The 13,505-nt window shown below is 45.6% G+C and overlaps 1 protein-coding gene across 1 annotated transcript in view; it reads left to right on the forward strand.

Annotated features, from left to right (window-relative positions):
• Positions 1 to 13,505, forward strand: part of LOC127584200 (G protein-coupled receptor kinase 5-like) — a 165,262-nt gene that overhangs the window by 94,890 nt on the left and 56,867 nt on the right. The window contains exon 3 of the mRNA XM_052040798.1: positions 6,708 to 6,820. Coding sequence (XP_051896758.1) covers positions 6,708 to 6,820 — 113 coding nt within the window. The remainder of the gene's footprint in view (positions 1 to 6,707; positions 6,821 to 13,505) is intronic.

The raw sequence follows: 13,505 nt of genomic DNA on the forward strand, positions 1-13,505 counted from the left end.
CTCATTGAAACCTTCCAAATATTGAAAGGCCTGGATAGAGTGGATGTGGAGAGGATGTTTCCAGTAGTGGGAGAGTCTAGGACCAGAGGGCACAGACTCAGAATAGAAGGATGTCCCTTTAGAACAGAGATGAGGAGGAATTTCTTTAGCCAGAGGGTGGTGAATCTGTAGAATTCACTGCCACAGAGGACTGTGGAGGTCAAGTCATTGGGTGTATCTAAGGCAGAGATTGATAGATTCTTGATTGGTAAGGGGGTTAAAGGTGACGGGGAGAAGGCAGGAGAATGGGATTTAAAAAAATCAGCCATGATTGAATGCGGAGCAGACACGATGGGCCAAATGGCCTAATTCTGCTCCTATGTCTTATGGTCTTAAAGATAACATTCTAACTATCTCGACCCATGTTGGAGCTGTTTGCCGAACAGAAGGTTCAGATTCCTTCACTAAACCTGCAGGGGAAGGTGAAGCAGTTCCCTGCTCACTGCTGTCTTGATCACACCCCAGCGCCTGCTCGCTCAGTCATTAGGGACGTGTAGGGCTTGAGTTTCCAAGGAAAATGAGGGACAGAGGAGTGAAGTGTAATCAAGGCAGGGAATCAGCTGTTAACTTCTAGGATAGCAGGACAAACTCAGGCAGCCGAATGGCCTTCCTTTTTGTTCTACAGATAACAAGTGTAGGGAAAGAAATTACATTCACTGTGCATGACTCAGACACATAACAAGGAGTTTTATTTCACCGCTTGGTGCTGGAAAACCCATTACCATGTATTTAGTTACGTAATTACAATCCACAAGTTGCAAAGTGAATCAATGAAGATTTTCATTGGCCTTGTCTTGTGCTGAGTCTGTCATTGCAAGTGCAGTGTGTTATGAAAGCTGCAGGAAGGATTAATGAAGTGACCGCCCTGCAAGACAGCAAAACATTGAGCCAAAGTTTGTCTTATCATGGCGAGACACTTATGATGGATGAGTTTACGTTAAGGGTGGGGTCTAGATATGAAGTTTCAATTCTGTTTTCTGCTACACAGCATAAAGTGAGAGCTTCCTAGTGTTGGAGGTGAGTTGAAGTGTGCAAAGGTGCCCAAGAATATAAGAATTCAGAGCAGGAGTGGACCACCCAGGCCAGCTTTGCCACTCGTCAAGATCATATCTGATCTTTCACCTCAGTCCCATTTCCCTGACCGAAACCTACATTTTCGTTGCAGCGCAGGAGAATGAGGGGTGATCTTACAGTAGTGTATAAAATCATGAGAAGCGTAGGTAGGGTGAATGGTGAATGCACTCTCTTTTTCCCAGGGTTGGGGAAAAAAGAACTGGAGGACATAGGTTTAAGGTGAGAGGGACGAGATCTGAGGGGCAACATTTTCAGCCAGAGAGTGGTGAGTATATGGAAAGAGCTGCCAGAGGAAGTGGTTGTGGCAGGTACATGGATAGGAAAGGCTTAGAGGGATATGGGCCAAATGCAGGCAAATAGGACTAGCTCAGATTGGAATCTTGGTCGGCGTGGACCAGTTGGGCCGAAGGGCCTGCTTCCTTTCTGTGACTCTCGCCCTTGAATTTCTTAACATCCAGAACTGCATAGATCTCCGCTTTAAATGAATTCAGTGACCGGGGCAGAGAATTCCAAAGATTCACCGCCCTCTGAATGAAGAAATTTATCATTATCTCAGTTCTAAATAGCCAGCCCCTTCTGGGATGGTGATGCCTGGTTCTCGAGTCCTCAGACAGAGGAAACATCCTCTCTGCATCAACCATGTAGGAATTTTATAAGTTTCAATGATATTTCATTTGGCACGCTTGCCTTCATAGGTTGGGGCATTGAATATAAAGGTTGGGACATTATGTTGCAGTTTTACAAAGCACTAGTTAGACTGCACTTGGAGTACTGTGTGGAGTTCTGGTCACCACACTATAGGAAGGATGTGGTTGCACTGGAGAGAGTGCAGAGGAGATTCACCAGGATGTTGCCTGGATCTGAGAGCTTTAGTTATGGGGAGAGATTAGATAGGCTGGGCTTGTTTTCTCTGGAGCAAAGGAGGATGAGGGGTGACCTGATAGAGATATATAATATAATAGGGTAGAGAGTCTGAACCTTTTTCCCATAGTAAGGGTATCAAAAGCAAGACAAGATAGGTTTAAGGTGAGAGGAAAGAGTTTTAAGGTGGATTTGAGAGGAAAGTTTGTTTACTCAAAGAATGTTTGCTATTTGGAATGTTGCCAGGGGAGTTGGTGGAGTCGGATACAATCGCTTTGTTTAAGAGACATTCAGACAGGCACCTCAAAAGGCAAAGCATGGAAGGATATGGATCTAACGTGGACAAATGGGATTCGTATAGATGGGCAAAATGGTCAGCATTGATGTGATGGGCCGAAGAGCCTGTTTCTGCACTGCACAACTCGATGACTCCTCCCAGTCTTCTAAACTCCAGTGAGCAGAACCCTAGTCCACTCAGTCCCTCCTCTTGCTGCTCACCCAAGAACTAGTTTGATGAATCGTCATTGCCCTCTCACTGCGTGACTCAGTGCTTTGACAACATTTCAGGTCATGAAAAGTCATCAGCCTGAAAAATTAACTGTTTCTCCCACCCCAGATGCTGCCTGAACTGCTGAAAAAATCGAGCACTCTCTATTTAATTTCTGATTTCCAGCATCTGCACCATGTTAGTTTTGAACCCTTGGAAGACGCCGAGCAAGTAGTTGGTTTATTATTGTCATATGTACCGAGACACAGTGAAAAACTTTGTTCTGTGTGCCATCCACACAGGTCATAAGTACATTGTGGTAGTACAAGGGAAAAGCAAATGTGTCAAGTTATGTGGTTTAATAATCTTTTAATTGAAGTTCCAAGCATCCAGGGATTTTCTGCTCGTATCTTTACCTCTGCTTGGCTGCATTTGCACCTTGTTGTGTTCCCATTGGGATCCTCCAAGTGACTTGGCTTCACACAGAACCAGTGCAGGACTCCCTCAGTGAGACCTGTGTTGCTCCCTCAGTCCCTTGTTTGGTGCTCTGTTTTGAACACATGGCGCCAGTTGATTCTTGCACTGAATCTAATTGCTGACAATTAACTCTCTTAATGAGACGCAATGTTCTCTTTTGGGGAAAGACAGCTTCAGCCGTGTTCACCAATGACAGGAGGGCTCCCTTCTAATGACATCATGCACTTCAGCTGGGTACAAAGCTGGTATCTGCAACCCTGAACAAAGAACACTACAGCACAGTACAGGCCCTTCGGCCCACAATGTTGTGCCGACATTTTATCCTGCTCTAACATTTATCTAACCCTTCCCTCCCAGCTGTTGGTGCAGGAGTCTCTCGCTCTCTCTCTCTCTCTCTCTCTCTCTCGCTCTCTCTCTGTACCCTGAAACAGTGGGATCCGGATTGGCTGCATACTTGTTCACTATTCAGATCTCCTGAAGGGAATCAAATGTCGTTGTTTGAGCAGCATCTTCCCAGCTCCTGTTATGTGCTCTTTATGTTGGTTTTCTGTCATTTGCAGTTTGGTTTTGGATAAATATTTCAGAGCTGGACAGAGCCAGCCCATGAGGACAACCATCCTTGTGGAAAAGAGAGTGGTTCTCTTGCTTACCTTCAATGTTAAGCTACCTATCAGAGCAGTGTTGGTGAGTTTGGAGCAGGGATGGCTGTAGGGGACAGTGCATCTGGTGAAGTAAATGGTAGGAACTCTTTCAGGTGCACACAGTGTTTCTCGGGTAAGATCACAAGGAGTTGGAGTTGCAATGATTTCTGCAGGCTTATTGCAAACCCTCTTCTTCAGGCAGCCACTGATCCAAATGCAAGGGCCTCTGAGAATCCAGTTGACCTAAAATGGTGATCATTTTGCCCCGAGCACTAACACAGGCACAGTGGGATGTGGCAAGTGCTCCCTCTGTGTAGCAGTTTGGCAGTAGAGATTGAGCCCAATTAACGTGGTGTCACACTGGGACATGGAACATGTTGCTGTGGGACTTAACCTGGGCAACGGCGTAGATGTGAGCACCAAAGAGGTAATTAAACCAGCACGATCGCAGGGTGCGCTTGAGATCCCACGCTTCTCCACAAGGGCAAAAAAAATCACATTAATTCTGGTGACAAATTAGCCACACCAACTACACACAGTTGTGTTTTAGCTTTTGTCCCCTCTGACGGTTGGGACCGTGAAGTGAGTTGATGTCATGCCAGTCTCTGGCATGAATAACACTGAGTTCATGCAGCCTGTCAGGGTCTTGGGTTCGACCCAAGGAATATGCTGGTGCCCTGCAGAAGTTGCTCTGTCATTCACTCTGTCTGTGGCACCAGCTTTTGTTCAGCTGCACTGATGCCTGCAGTTCAGTCTGCGGAGACTAGCTCCCCACTCAGCAACATGAAAAGATTGTCCATCGTATCGGCACTTTGTTGTGGAATCTCCAGACGGTTGTTGGGGCAAGTGAGCGCATTGTACTGGGGACCTTGCCTGCACAAGGTAATTTTGCTTGTCTAGGCCACTTGTAAAGATATGCAACGCCCACAATCTAACCATTAACTGCCTGTTTTGCCATGTTTCACATCAGGCATGGCTTGCAATCTAAACAGAAAGTGCAACCAAAGCAAATTAGCCACAAAGAGAAAACGTTTCCCGTTTTGGAAGAATAATCAAATCTCTCGATACTGGTTTAACCAGTGTGCATCAGCCTGTGGCATTTCTGGGGGAATGCAGAATGCAGATTCTGAATGTTGGGGGGATTCCGGGTGCCAGTGTGCGGAGTCTGTGGAAGTGTGTGTGTTGAGTCAGTCAAGTTCATTGTCATCTGCATGTATGCTCAGGTGCAATGAAAAATTTACTTGCAGCAGTATCACAGGCACATTGCATCAGATCAGCAGCATTCACAGGAAAAGCATAAACATAAATTATACACAATTTTTACAAGAAAAAAATGCAATTAAAACAAAAGAAATTGTCCATTTTAGTGCAGAGTGGTCATAGTGTTGCAAAACTGAATTGGTGATGAGAGTTCTGCCGGTTGGTTCAAGAACTGAATGGTTGAAAGGAAGTTGCTGTTCTTGAACCTGGTGGTGTGGGACTTCAGGCTTCTGTACCTCCTGCCCGATGGTAGCTGTGAGAAGATGGAAAAGTGTGGAGTTTGAGGAGCGGTGTAGGTGTGTGTCTTGACAGGGGAGGACTGTGAGTGTGTGTCTTGAGCAGGGAGGAGTGAGTGTGTGTACGTGGTGAGTGGGGAAAGTTTGTGTGTGGCTTGTGGCATTAGACTCAGAGAATGTGCTGAGGTGTGTCACCTCCTCACCTCGCTCTCCTGACGCTCCATGTACCAGTTACACACTGAGCCCGATGTTGAATCATTTCACCAGCAGGTCATGCCTCCAAACCCTGTGGTCCATGGCATCCACCACACTTCATTTTATGCAGTTAGTAGACTTCGTCAATACTGTTTTGGCCTCTTCTATACACGATGGAGTGAGGTGCCTGGAATTACAGGAAAATTCGGGTAACAGCTTGCCAGACCTGGTCATTCAACGCTTATAACAATGAACCACACATACTGGTGTGCAAGTTTTGTTCTAAGACTTGTAGATGCCATGACCAAGGGAGCACGGGTGTCTCTATTTCCTGAGGAGGCTAAGGAAATTCAGCATGTCCCCGATGACACGCGGCAATTTTTACAGATGCACCACAGAAAGCATCCTATCCACAGCCTGGTTTGGCAACTGCTCTGCCCAAGACCACAAGAAATTGCAGAGAGTTGTGAACACAGCCCAGTCCATCAAGAAAACCAGTCTCCCCTCCATTGACTCTGTCTACACTTCCTGCTGCCTCGGGAAAGCAGCCGACGTAATCAAAGAAGATACAAAAGCTTGCGAACATGTACCACCAGGCTCAAGGACAGTTTCTATCCCAGTGTTATCAGACTCTTGAACAGATCTCTAGTTTGATAAAGATGAACTCTTGATCTCTCAATCTACCTCATCATGACCCTTGCACCTTATTATCTGACTGCACTGCACCTTCCCGATAACTGTAACACTAGATTCTCCATTCCGTTGTTGCACTTCCCTTTGTAGAACCTCAGTGTACTTGTGTTTGGAATGATCTGTCTGGATAGCATGCAACCAAAGCTGTTCACTGTATCTCGATACACGTGACAAAAGTAAACCAATTACCAATAACTGATTACCAATGAAAGAGTCCAATTGTGAAAATACCACGACATTGGGTTTGTTGGTAAGCTGTACTACCTCAATGTCCTGATGTGATGAATCGATCTGTATGGATGGCGTGCAAAGCAAAGTTTTTCACTGTGCCTCGGTACACGTGACAGTAACAAACCAACTTACTAATTTTGTCCTTTACAGTATTTGTCTTATTTTAAGTTTTCATTCCACCTGAGGTGGGACAGGCAGGGAAGGGGTGAGACAGTCTGTGCAGCTTAGATACCCACCAGCAAGCTGAGAGGTTCTTGCCACCAGCAGGGTGCTGGTCAGTATTGAGTAACGATCTATACATGAGGGTTGTTGGACTCATAGAGGAATAGATTCCCTGCCACAGAGGAGCACTGAAGCTTGGAAGCAGCGGAGTGTGTGGAGCAGTAACTAGCTGGTTGCTCAGACTACACAAATCCTTAGTTCCACCAGACTGCAGGCTAGAGCACATTGTGTAACATTAACTCCTGAGCAAGAAGCAACAAATAAAAGCTTTCTCTTTCCATTATATTCCAGAGCGAGACTACTATAGCTTGTGTAACAAGCAGCCGATCGGGAGAGAGCTTTTCCGACAGTTCTGTGAGACGAAGCCGGAGCTGAAGAGGTGCATCAAGTTCCTTGACACAGTGGTAAGACGCAGAGGTTTGAAATTCATTGTCAGAGTGGGACCAGTTGTGTGTCAAAGGCCCTGAGCAGTGTGTGTGGAGTCAACCCAGTTTAAAGCGTCCCACTCTGAGAAATCCACGTCTGTTTTCACGTCAGATGGCCATAAGAGAAGGAGCAGAATTAGGCCATTCGGCCCATCGAGTCTATCTGCCATTCAATCATGGCTGATTTTTTTAATCCCATTCTCCTGCCTTCTCCCTGTAACCCTTAACCCCCCTTACCAATCAAGGGCCTATTAATCACTGCCTTAAATACACCCAATGACTTGGCCTCCACAGCCCTCTGTGGCAACGTATTCCACAGATTCACCACCCTCTGGCTGAAGAAATCCCTCCTCACCTCAGTTTTAAAGGGACGTGCCTTTATTCTGAGGCTATGCCCTCAGATCCTAGACTCTCCTACTAACCGAAACATCCTCTTTGTGTCGACTCTATCCAGGCCCTTTAGTATCCAGTAGGTTTCAATGAGATTCCCCCCTCTTCCTTCTGAACTTCATCGAGTACAGGCCCAGAGACATCAAACCCTCCTCATACGTTAAGCCTTTCATTCCCAGGATCATTCTGGACTCTCTCCAACACCAGCACATCTTTCCTTGGATATGAGGCCCAAAATTGCTCTCAATATTCCAATTGCAGTCTGACCAATGTCTTATAAATCCTCAGCAGTACGTCCTTGCTTTTACATTCTAGTCCTCTTGAAATGAATGCTAACATTGTATTTGCTTTCTTTACTACCGACTCAACCTGGTTAACTTGTACCTAGAGGGAATCGTGAACTAGGACTCCCAAGTCCCTTTGCACCTCTGATTTCTGAATTTTCTCTCCGTTTAGAAAATAGTCTGCGCCTTTATTCTTCCTACCAAAGTGCATTACCATACACTTCTGTACACTGTATTTCATCTGCCACTCCTTTGCCCACTCTCCCAACCTGTCCTCCCAATATGGCGTTTGGATTCAGGCAGACGCCCTGCTGCAGTACAGGGGAGGAATTTCCTGAGCCTTGAGCTGGCTGTGGGCTGACAACACACAGTAACAAGCAGTGTGGGAGATGTGAAATCCAATGAGGAAATGCTGGACTTTCTCAGCAGTCAGATCGGGTTTGTAATTGGAGAGTCACTTGTAGACAATGATCTATTGTAGCGGGAAGATGTAAATGTCAATACTGTGACCAAGAATAGCCCTGGCTGGCTGTCAACTACCTCCCCCTAAACCGAGAACCTTTGAACACTACAGCACAGAAAGCTGGCCATTCGGCCCTTCTAGTCTGTGCCGAAATTTTATTCCGCTAGTCCCATTGACCTGCACCCAGTCCATAACCCTCCAGACCTCTCCCATCCATCTACCTATCCAATTTATTCTTAAAACTTAAGAGTGAGCCCACATTTACCATGTCAGATGACAGCTCGTTCCACACCTAGTTCTTTCATCCTGGAATAAGTGGTTCCAGCTACTGATGAGGGCAATGTTTTCATTGTGAACCTTCCCCTTCTATCAGCCCAATGCTATAATCTCCCCACCCATCATCACGCCATCATGTCCCAGACCATCAGTGAACTTGCCTCCTATGGAGATCTTCCACCTGCAGCCTGCAAGCTGGTATTCCTCAAGCCCTCAGCAACAAACAATCTGCTGGATGACCTCAGTGGGTTGAGCAGCATCTCCTAGAGTCATAGGGCAATACATCATGGATACAGGCCCTTCGGCCCAACAAGTCCATACTGACCACGTGCCAACCCAGCCAGTCCCAGTTTCCTGCATTCGGCCCCTATCCCTCCAAGCCCTGGCCCTCCATGTACCTCTTCAAGTGCTTCTTCAATGATACTATTGTACCTGCCTGAACCCCAGGCCTCAACCTCAGTGGGAATAAAGGAATTGTCAACGTTTCTGTTCGAAGCCCTGCATCAGGACTGCAGTCTCCACTTCACCCTCTGTCATCCCAGTCTATTCTTGCCCATGATACTGATTTCTTTCTATCCTGACTTATTTTCTCCCCATGTCTTTTGCTGCCTGCGCCTCTTGACTCCTCCGACCCTCCCGTTACTCTGATAGTAGCCCCGACCATCTCACTTTCACCATGGCATCCACTGCTTCCCATGAGGGCAGTCAGAGGATCCTCTGCTTCGTCCTTGGGTGGTGGTCTAACCAGCATCGTTTTCTCCTCTGTGTGGTGCATGTACTTGGCACTGAGCAGCTTTTCTTTGGTTCCTCCAGGTGAAAGGAGTTGCAGAGAAACAGGCCCTTCGGCCCATCTAGTGTGTGGGCATGTGGTAGAACCAGGGGAGAGTTGATGAGAATGCAGAGGGAATAAAATTAACGTAAATGGATGCTTGATGGTCAGTGCAGACTCAGTGGGCCAAATGGCCTGTTTCATAGCATCATAGAAACAGGCCCTCATGACCCACTTCATCCATACTGACCGTGATGCCTGTCTCTGCTACTCTCATTTGCCTGCATCCTTCTATTCCTTTCCTATCCAAGTACCCATCCAAATGCCTTTTAAACGTTGTAATAATATCTGCCTCTGTTGAACCTCCTCTGGTAGCTCGTTCCAAATATTCACCACCTTCTGTGTGAATAGCTTACCCCTCAGATCTTCTTTACATTTCTCCCCTCTCACCGTAAACCTGTGCCCTCTAGTTTTAGAGTACCTTACCCTGAGAGAAAGATACTATCCTATCTATACCCCTAACAGTTTTGTAAACCTCTATAAGGTCACCCCTCAGAGTCCTACCTTCCAGTGAGAATAAACTCACCCTATTTGATCTCTCCTTATAAGTACAGCCGTCCATTGCAGGAAACATCTTGGTGAATCTCTTCTGCACTCTCTCCATTGCTACCACATCCTTCCTGTAGTGTGGCGTCCAGAACTGTACACGATGCTGTCTAACCAACGTTTTATATGGCTGTAAAATGAGATACCAACTCTTATAGTCAATGCGTCAGCCTGTGAGCGTCCAGAACTGTGCACGATGCTGTCTAACCAATGTTTTATATGGCTGTAAAATGAGATACCAACTCTTATAGTCAATGCGTCAGCCTGTGAGGACAAGCATACCAAGTACCTTCTTCATTACCCTAGCCACCTCTATCTCCATTTCCAGGGAGCTATTGACTTGCACCCAAAGTTTCTTTGTTTGTTTGTTGTACGACTCTATGAGCTGGGGCATCGTTCTTGATCGGGACTACCTCGTAGGCCAGATATTAAGGTTTTGGAGATCAAACAGAAGTGATGTTCTGAAATCATAGTGGCACAGTGGAAATTTGGGAGTGCAGAGACGGGATAAGTTGAAGTCGTTCCCTTTGAGCTGAGAAGGTGAATCAGAGGCTTGAGCCAAGTATGCAAAAACATGAAAGCTCAGTAACTAGAGGACACAGAACCAAACCTATCATGACAAGAAAAAAAAGAGGACACAACTAGCTGTGATCAACAACGCACTCACTGAACGAGCAGAGGAAGCAAGTTCAAGAATTGTTTGTGTGAAGGGAAAAGAGCAAGAGATGGAACTACTTGATAACTCATCTTTTATTTCAAAATATACTTTATTTCCTGTGTGTATTTTTAATATATACAATACAATCAGTACACATCCTTCTTTACATTCATTGTGATATCAAACTAATTGACTCTTGTGAATGCTGCGTATTTGATGCTATGCGCCTGTGATGCTGCTGCAAGTTTTTCATGGCACCTGTGCACACATGCATTTATGCATATGATAATAAACTCGACTTTGACTTTGATGCTCGCGTAATGCATCAGTGTCACTCATGTTTGCCTGCTATTGGATAACTCCTTTAGAAGAGTGAGCCCTGCCGTTGATAGACCACGTACTGCTTTCTCTGTCTTTGTGGCTTCTGGTTAAGAGGAGCTTCAGCAAATCTGGGTGAATGCTTCTCTTTTATTTTTGTTTGTATACAACCCAGCTGTGGCATACTCCACATTGATCAGACGAAACACAGTCCGCAGAGACAACTCTGCTAAAAGCACCGAAGGCAATTGCAACACAAAGCCCCTATGAAACAATTTGCATGCTATTAAGATTTAGTTTGATGAAGAAATGAGCCAAATCACCTTGTAGGACAGGTTATGGGACTTTAGAAGGGCTGGGCTGTAATCTATCCGAGCGACAGCAACAACTGAACGCACTGCAGGGAGTAGTAATGAAGGCAAATACAGTAGCGGCGTTTATGAGTCTCTTAGATAGCCACATAAATGTGCAGAGGGTGGAGGGATGTGGGCGTTCTGTAGGCAGAAGGGATTAGTTTAGTTAGGAATTTAATTACTAGTTTAACACACACAAAATGCTGGAGGAACTCAGTGGGTCAGGCAGCATTTATGGAGGGAAACGAACAGTCGACGTTTTGGGCCGAGACCCTTCTATCAGGACTGGAAAGAAAGAGGGCAAAGCCAGAATACTGGTTTAATTACTAGCTTAATTAGCTTAGTTAGTTTGGTACAACATCATGATAAAATATCTTAATTAGTCACATGTACATCGAAACACACAGTGAAATGCATCTTTGGCGTAGAGTGTTCCGGGGGCAGCCCGCAAGTGTCGCCACGCTTCCGACGCCAACATAACGTGCCCACAACTTTCTAACCTGTACATCTTTAGAATGTGGGAGGACACCGGAGCACCTAACTACAAACCCCTTACAGACAGCGGCCAGAATTGAACCTGGGTCTCTGGTGCTGTAAAGCGTTATGCTAACCGCTACACTACCAGCCCTGCTTCATGGGCTGAAGGTCCTGTTCCTGTGCTGTATGATGTTCTATGTTAACTTGGCTGCAGTGTAGGAAGGAGACTGACATGGGGTTACCGAAGCTGGTGCGTTCTACAGCAGTGAACCAACAGGCGTCCAACCTAAATGAACATCTAAAAAGCTGCAGGTGCTGGAAATCTGAAATAAAAACAAAATGCTAGAAAGACTCAGCAGGTCAGGCAGCAGAAACAGTGGAAGAGAAATAGTTAACGTTTCAGGTCATTACAACTAAGAAAGAGAGAAAGCAAGTTTGTCTTGGTGGTGGAGAGGGCAGGGTGGGCAATGGGTGAAATGACACAGACAAAGGAGCTTAACTGACCACTTAATGGTTATGTTAACTCACACTATTACAGACATTCATTGGCTCAGCCACCTTCTCTCCTATCTTGACTGACTTGCTTTCTCTCGATCCAGTGAAGGGTCTGTGACCCGATGAAGGGTCTCAACCCGAAATGTGGAGGAAGGAACAGCAGATGAGAGTGCTCAAGTTGGAATCTGTTTGTCCAAAAGACACTGATTCATGGTGTAACCAGAAGGCCCAAGTGCACGGTGACCTCCACAGCGATGTGGTGCTTTTTGTAAAGTTGCTGAGGCTCCAGACTGTACGAGACACAAAGAGACTGCAGTTGCTGGAATCTGGAGCAACAAATATGTAGCAGGTTGTTTGTTGCTGAAGATTGTGGAATTAGTTTATTATTGTCGCTTGTACCGAGATACAGTGAAAAGTTTATCTTGCATACCATTCATTACACAGTGTTTTGAGGTAGTACAAGGTAAAACAATACAGAATGCAGAATAAAGTGTAACAGCTACAGAGAAAGTGTAGTACAGGTAGACAATAGGGTGCAAGGTCATAACAAGGTAGATTGTGAGGTCAAGAGTCCATCTTATCGTACTAGGGAACCGTTCAATAGTCTTATAACAGAAGGACAGAAGCTGTCCTTGAGCTTGGTACGTGCTTTCAGGCTTTTGTATCTTCTGCTTGATGGGAGAGGGGAGAAGAGAGAATGTCGGGGGTGAGTGGGGTCTTTGATTATGCTGGCTACTTTAACAAGGCAGCAAGAAGTACAGACAGAGTCCATTGGAGGGGAGGCTGGTTTCCCTGATGTGCAGAACTGTGTCCATGACTCTCTGAAGTTTCTTGCAGTCACGGGCAAGCAGATCCCATACCAAGTCGTGATGCATCCAGATGGGATGCTTTATATGGTACATCAATAAAAATTAGTGAGTGTCAAAGGGGACATGCCAAATTTCTTTAGCCTCCTGAGGAAGTAGAGGGGCTGGTGAGCTTTCTTGGCCGTGGCACAGGAGGTCGTCACACTGTACCTCCTGTTTTACTTGTGGAATATAGTTAACAAAGCCTGTGTTTATTAGCCACTCCGTATTGTCCTTGCGAAAGTCGTGTGGCTTCTGTAAATCCTGTCGTCCACAGGTCTGGCATGATTGTCCAGTGGACCCACTTGGAGTTTTGCAAGCTTGTTTAACAGAGGCCGCATCTGATGATTGAGTCTCACTGTATCAGGACAACATCGTGAGACCCCTTTCCTCCAGTCTGCTTGTGTAATGAAATCTTAGCTCTTGGCCCCAAGTAGATGTTGCAGCATTTTTTGCTCACTTGACCTAACGCAAAACATCTAACCAGCCTAATGCTCAGTGGTATCAGAAGTTATGAAATCATTCACTTGCTGAATATTTTGTACTCTTTCAGAAAAGCTTATCCATCCAGAAAAATTTCCAAAGAACCAACAATTTCTGCAGCAGCCTCCCTCCTGTGAATTATACATTTTTTTTGCCTGAGCTGTATTCAATCAGTATTTGTGTACACTGATATTTTGCCAGTTGAATGTTTCTCTTTGTCATAATCTCAAGGGCATTTTGCAATGTT

Source organism: Pristis pectinata, chromosome 29 (genome assembly GCF_009764475.1).
Source record: "Pristis pectinata isolate sPriPec2 chromosome 29, sPriPec2.1.pri, whole genome shotgun sequence".
Lineage (NCBI taxonomy): Eukaryota > Metazoa > Chordata > Chondrichthyes > Rhinopristiformes > Pristidae > Pristis > Pristis pectinata.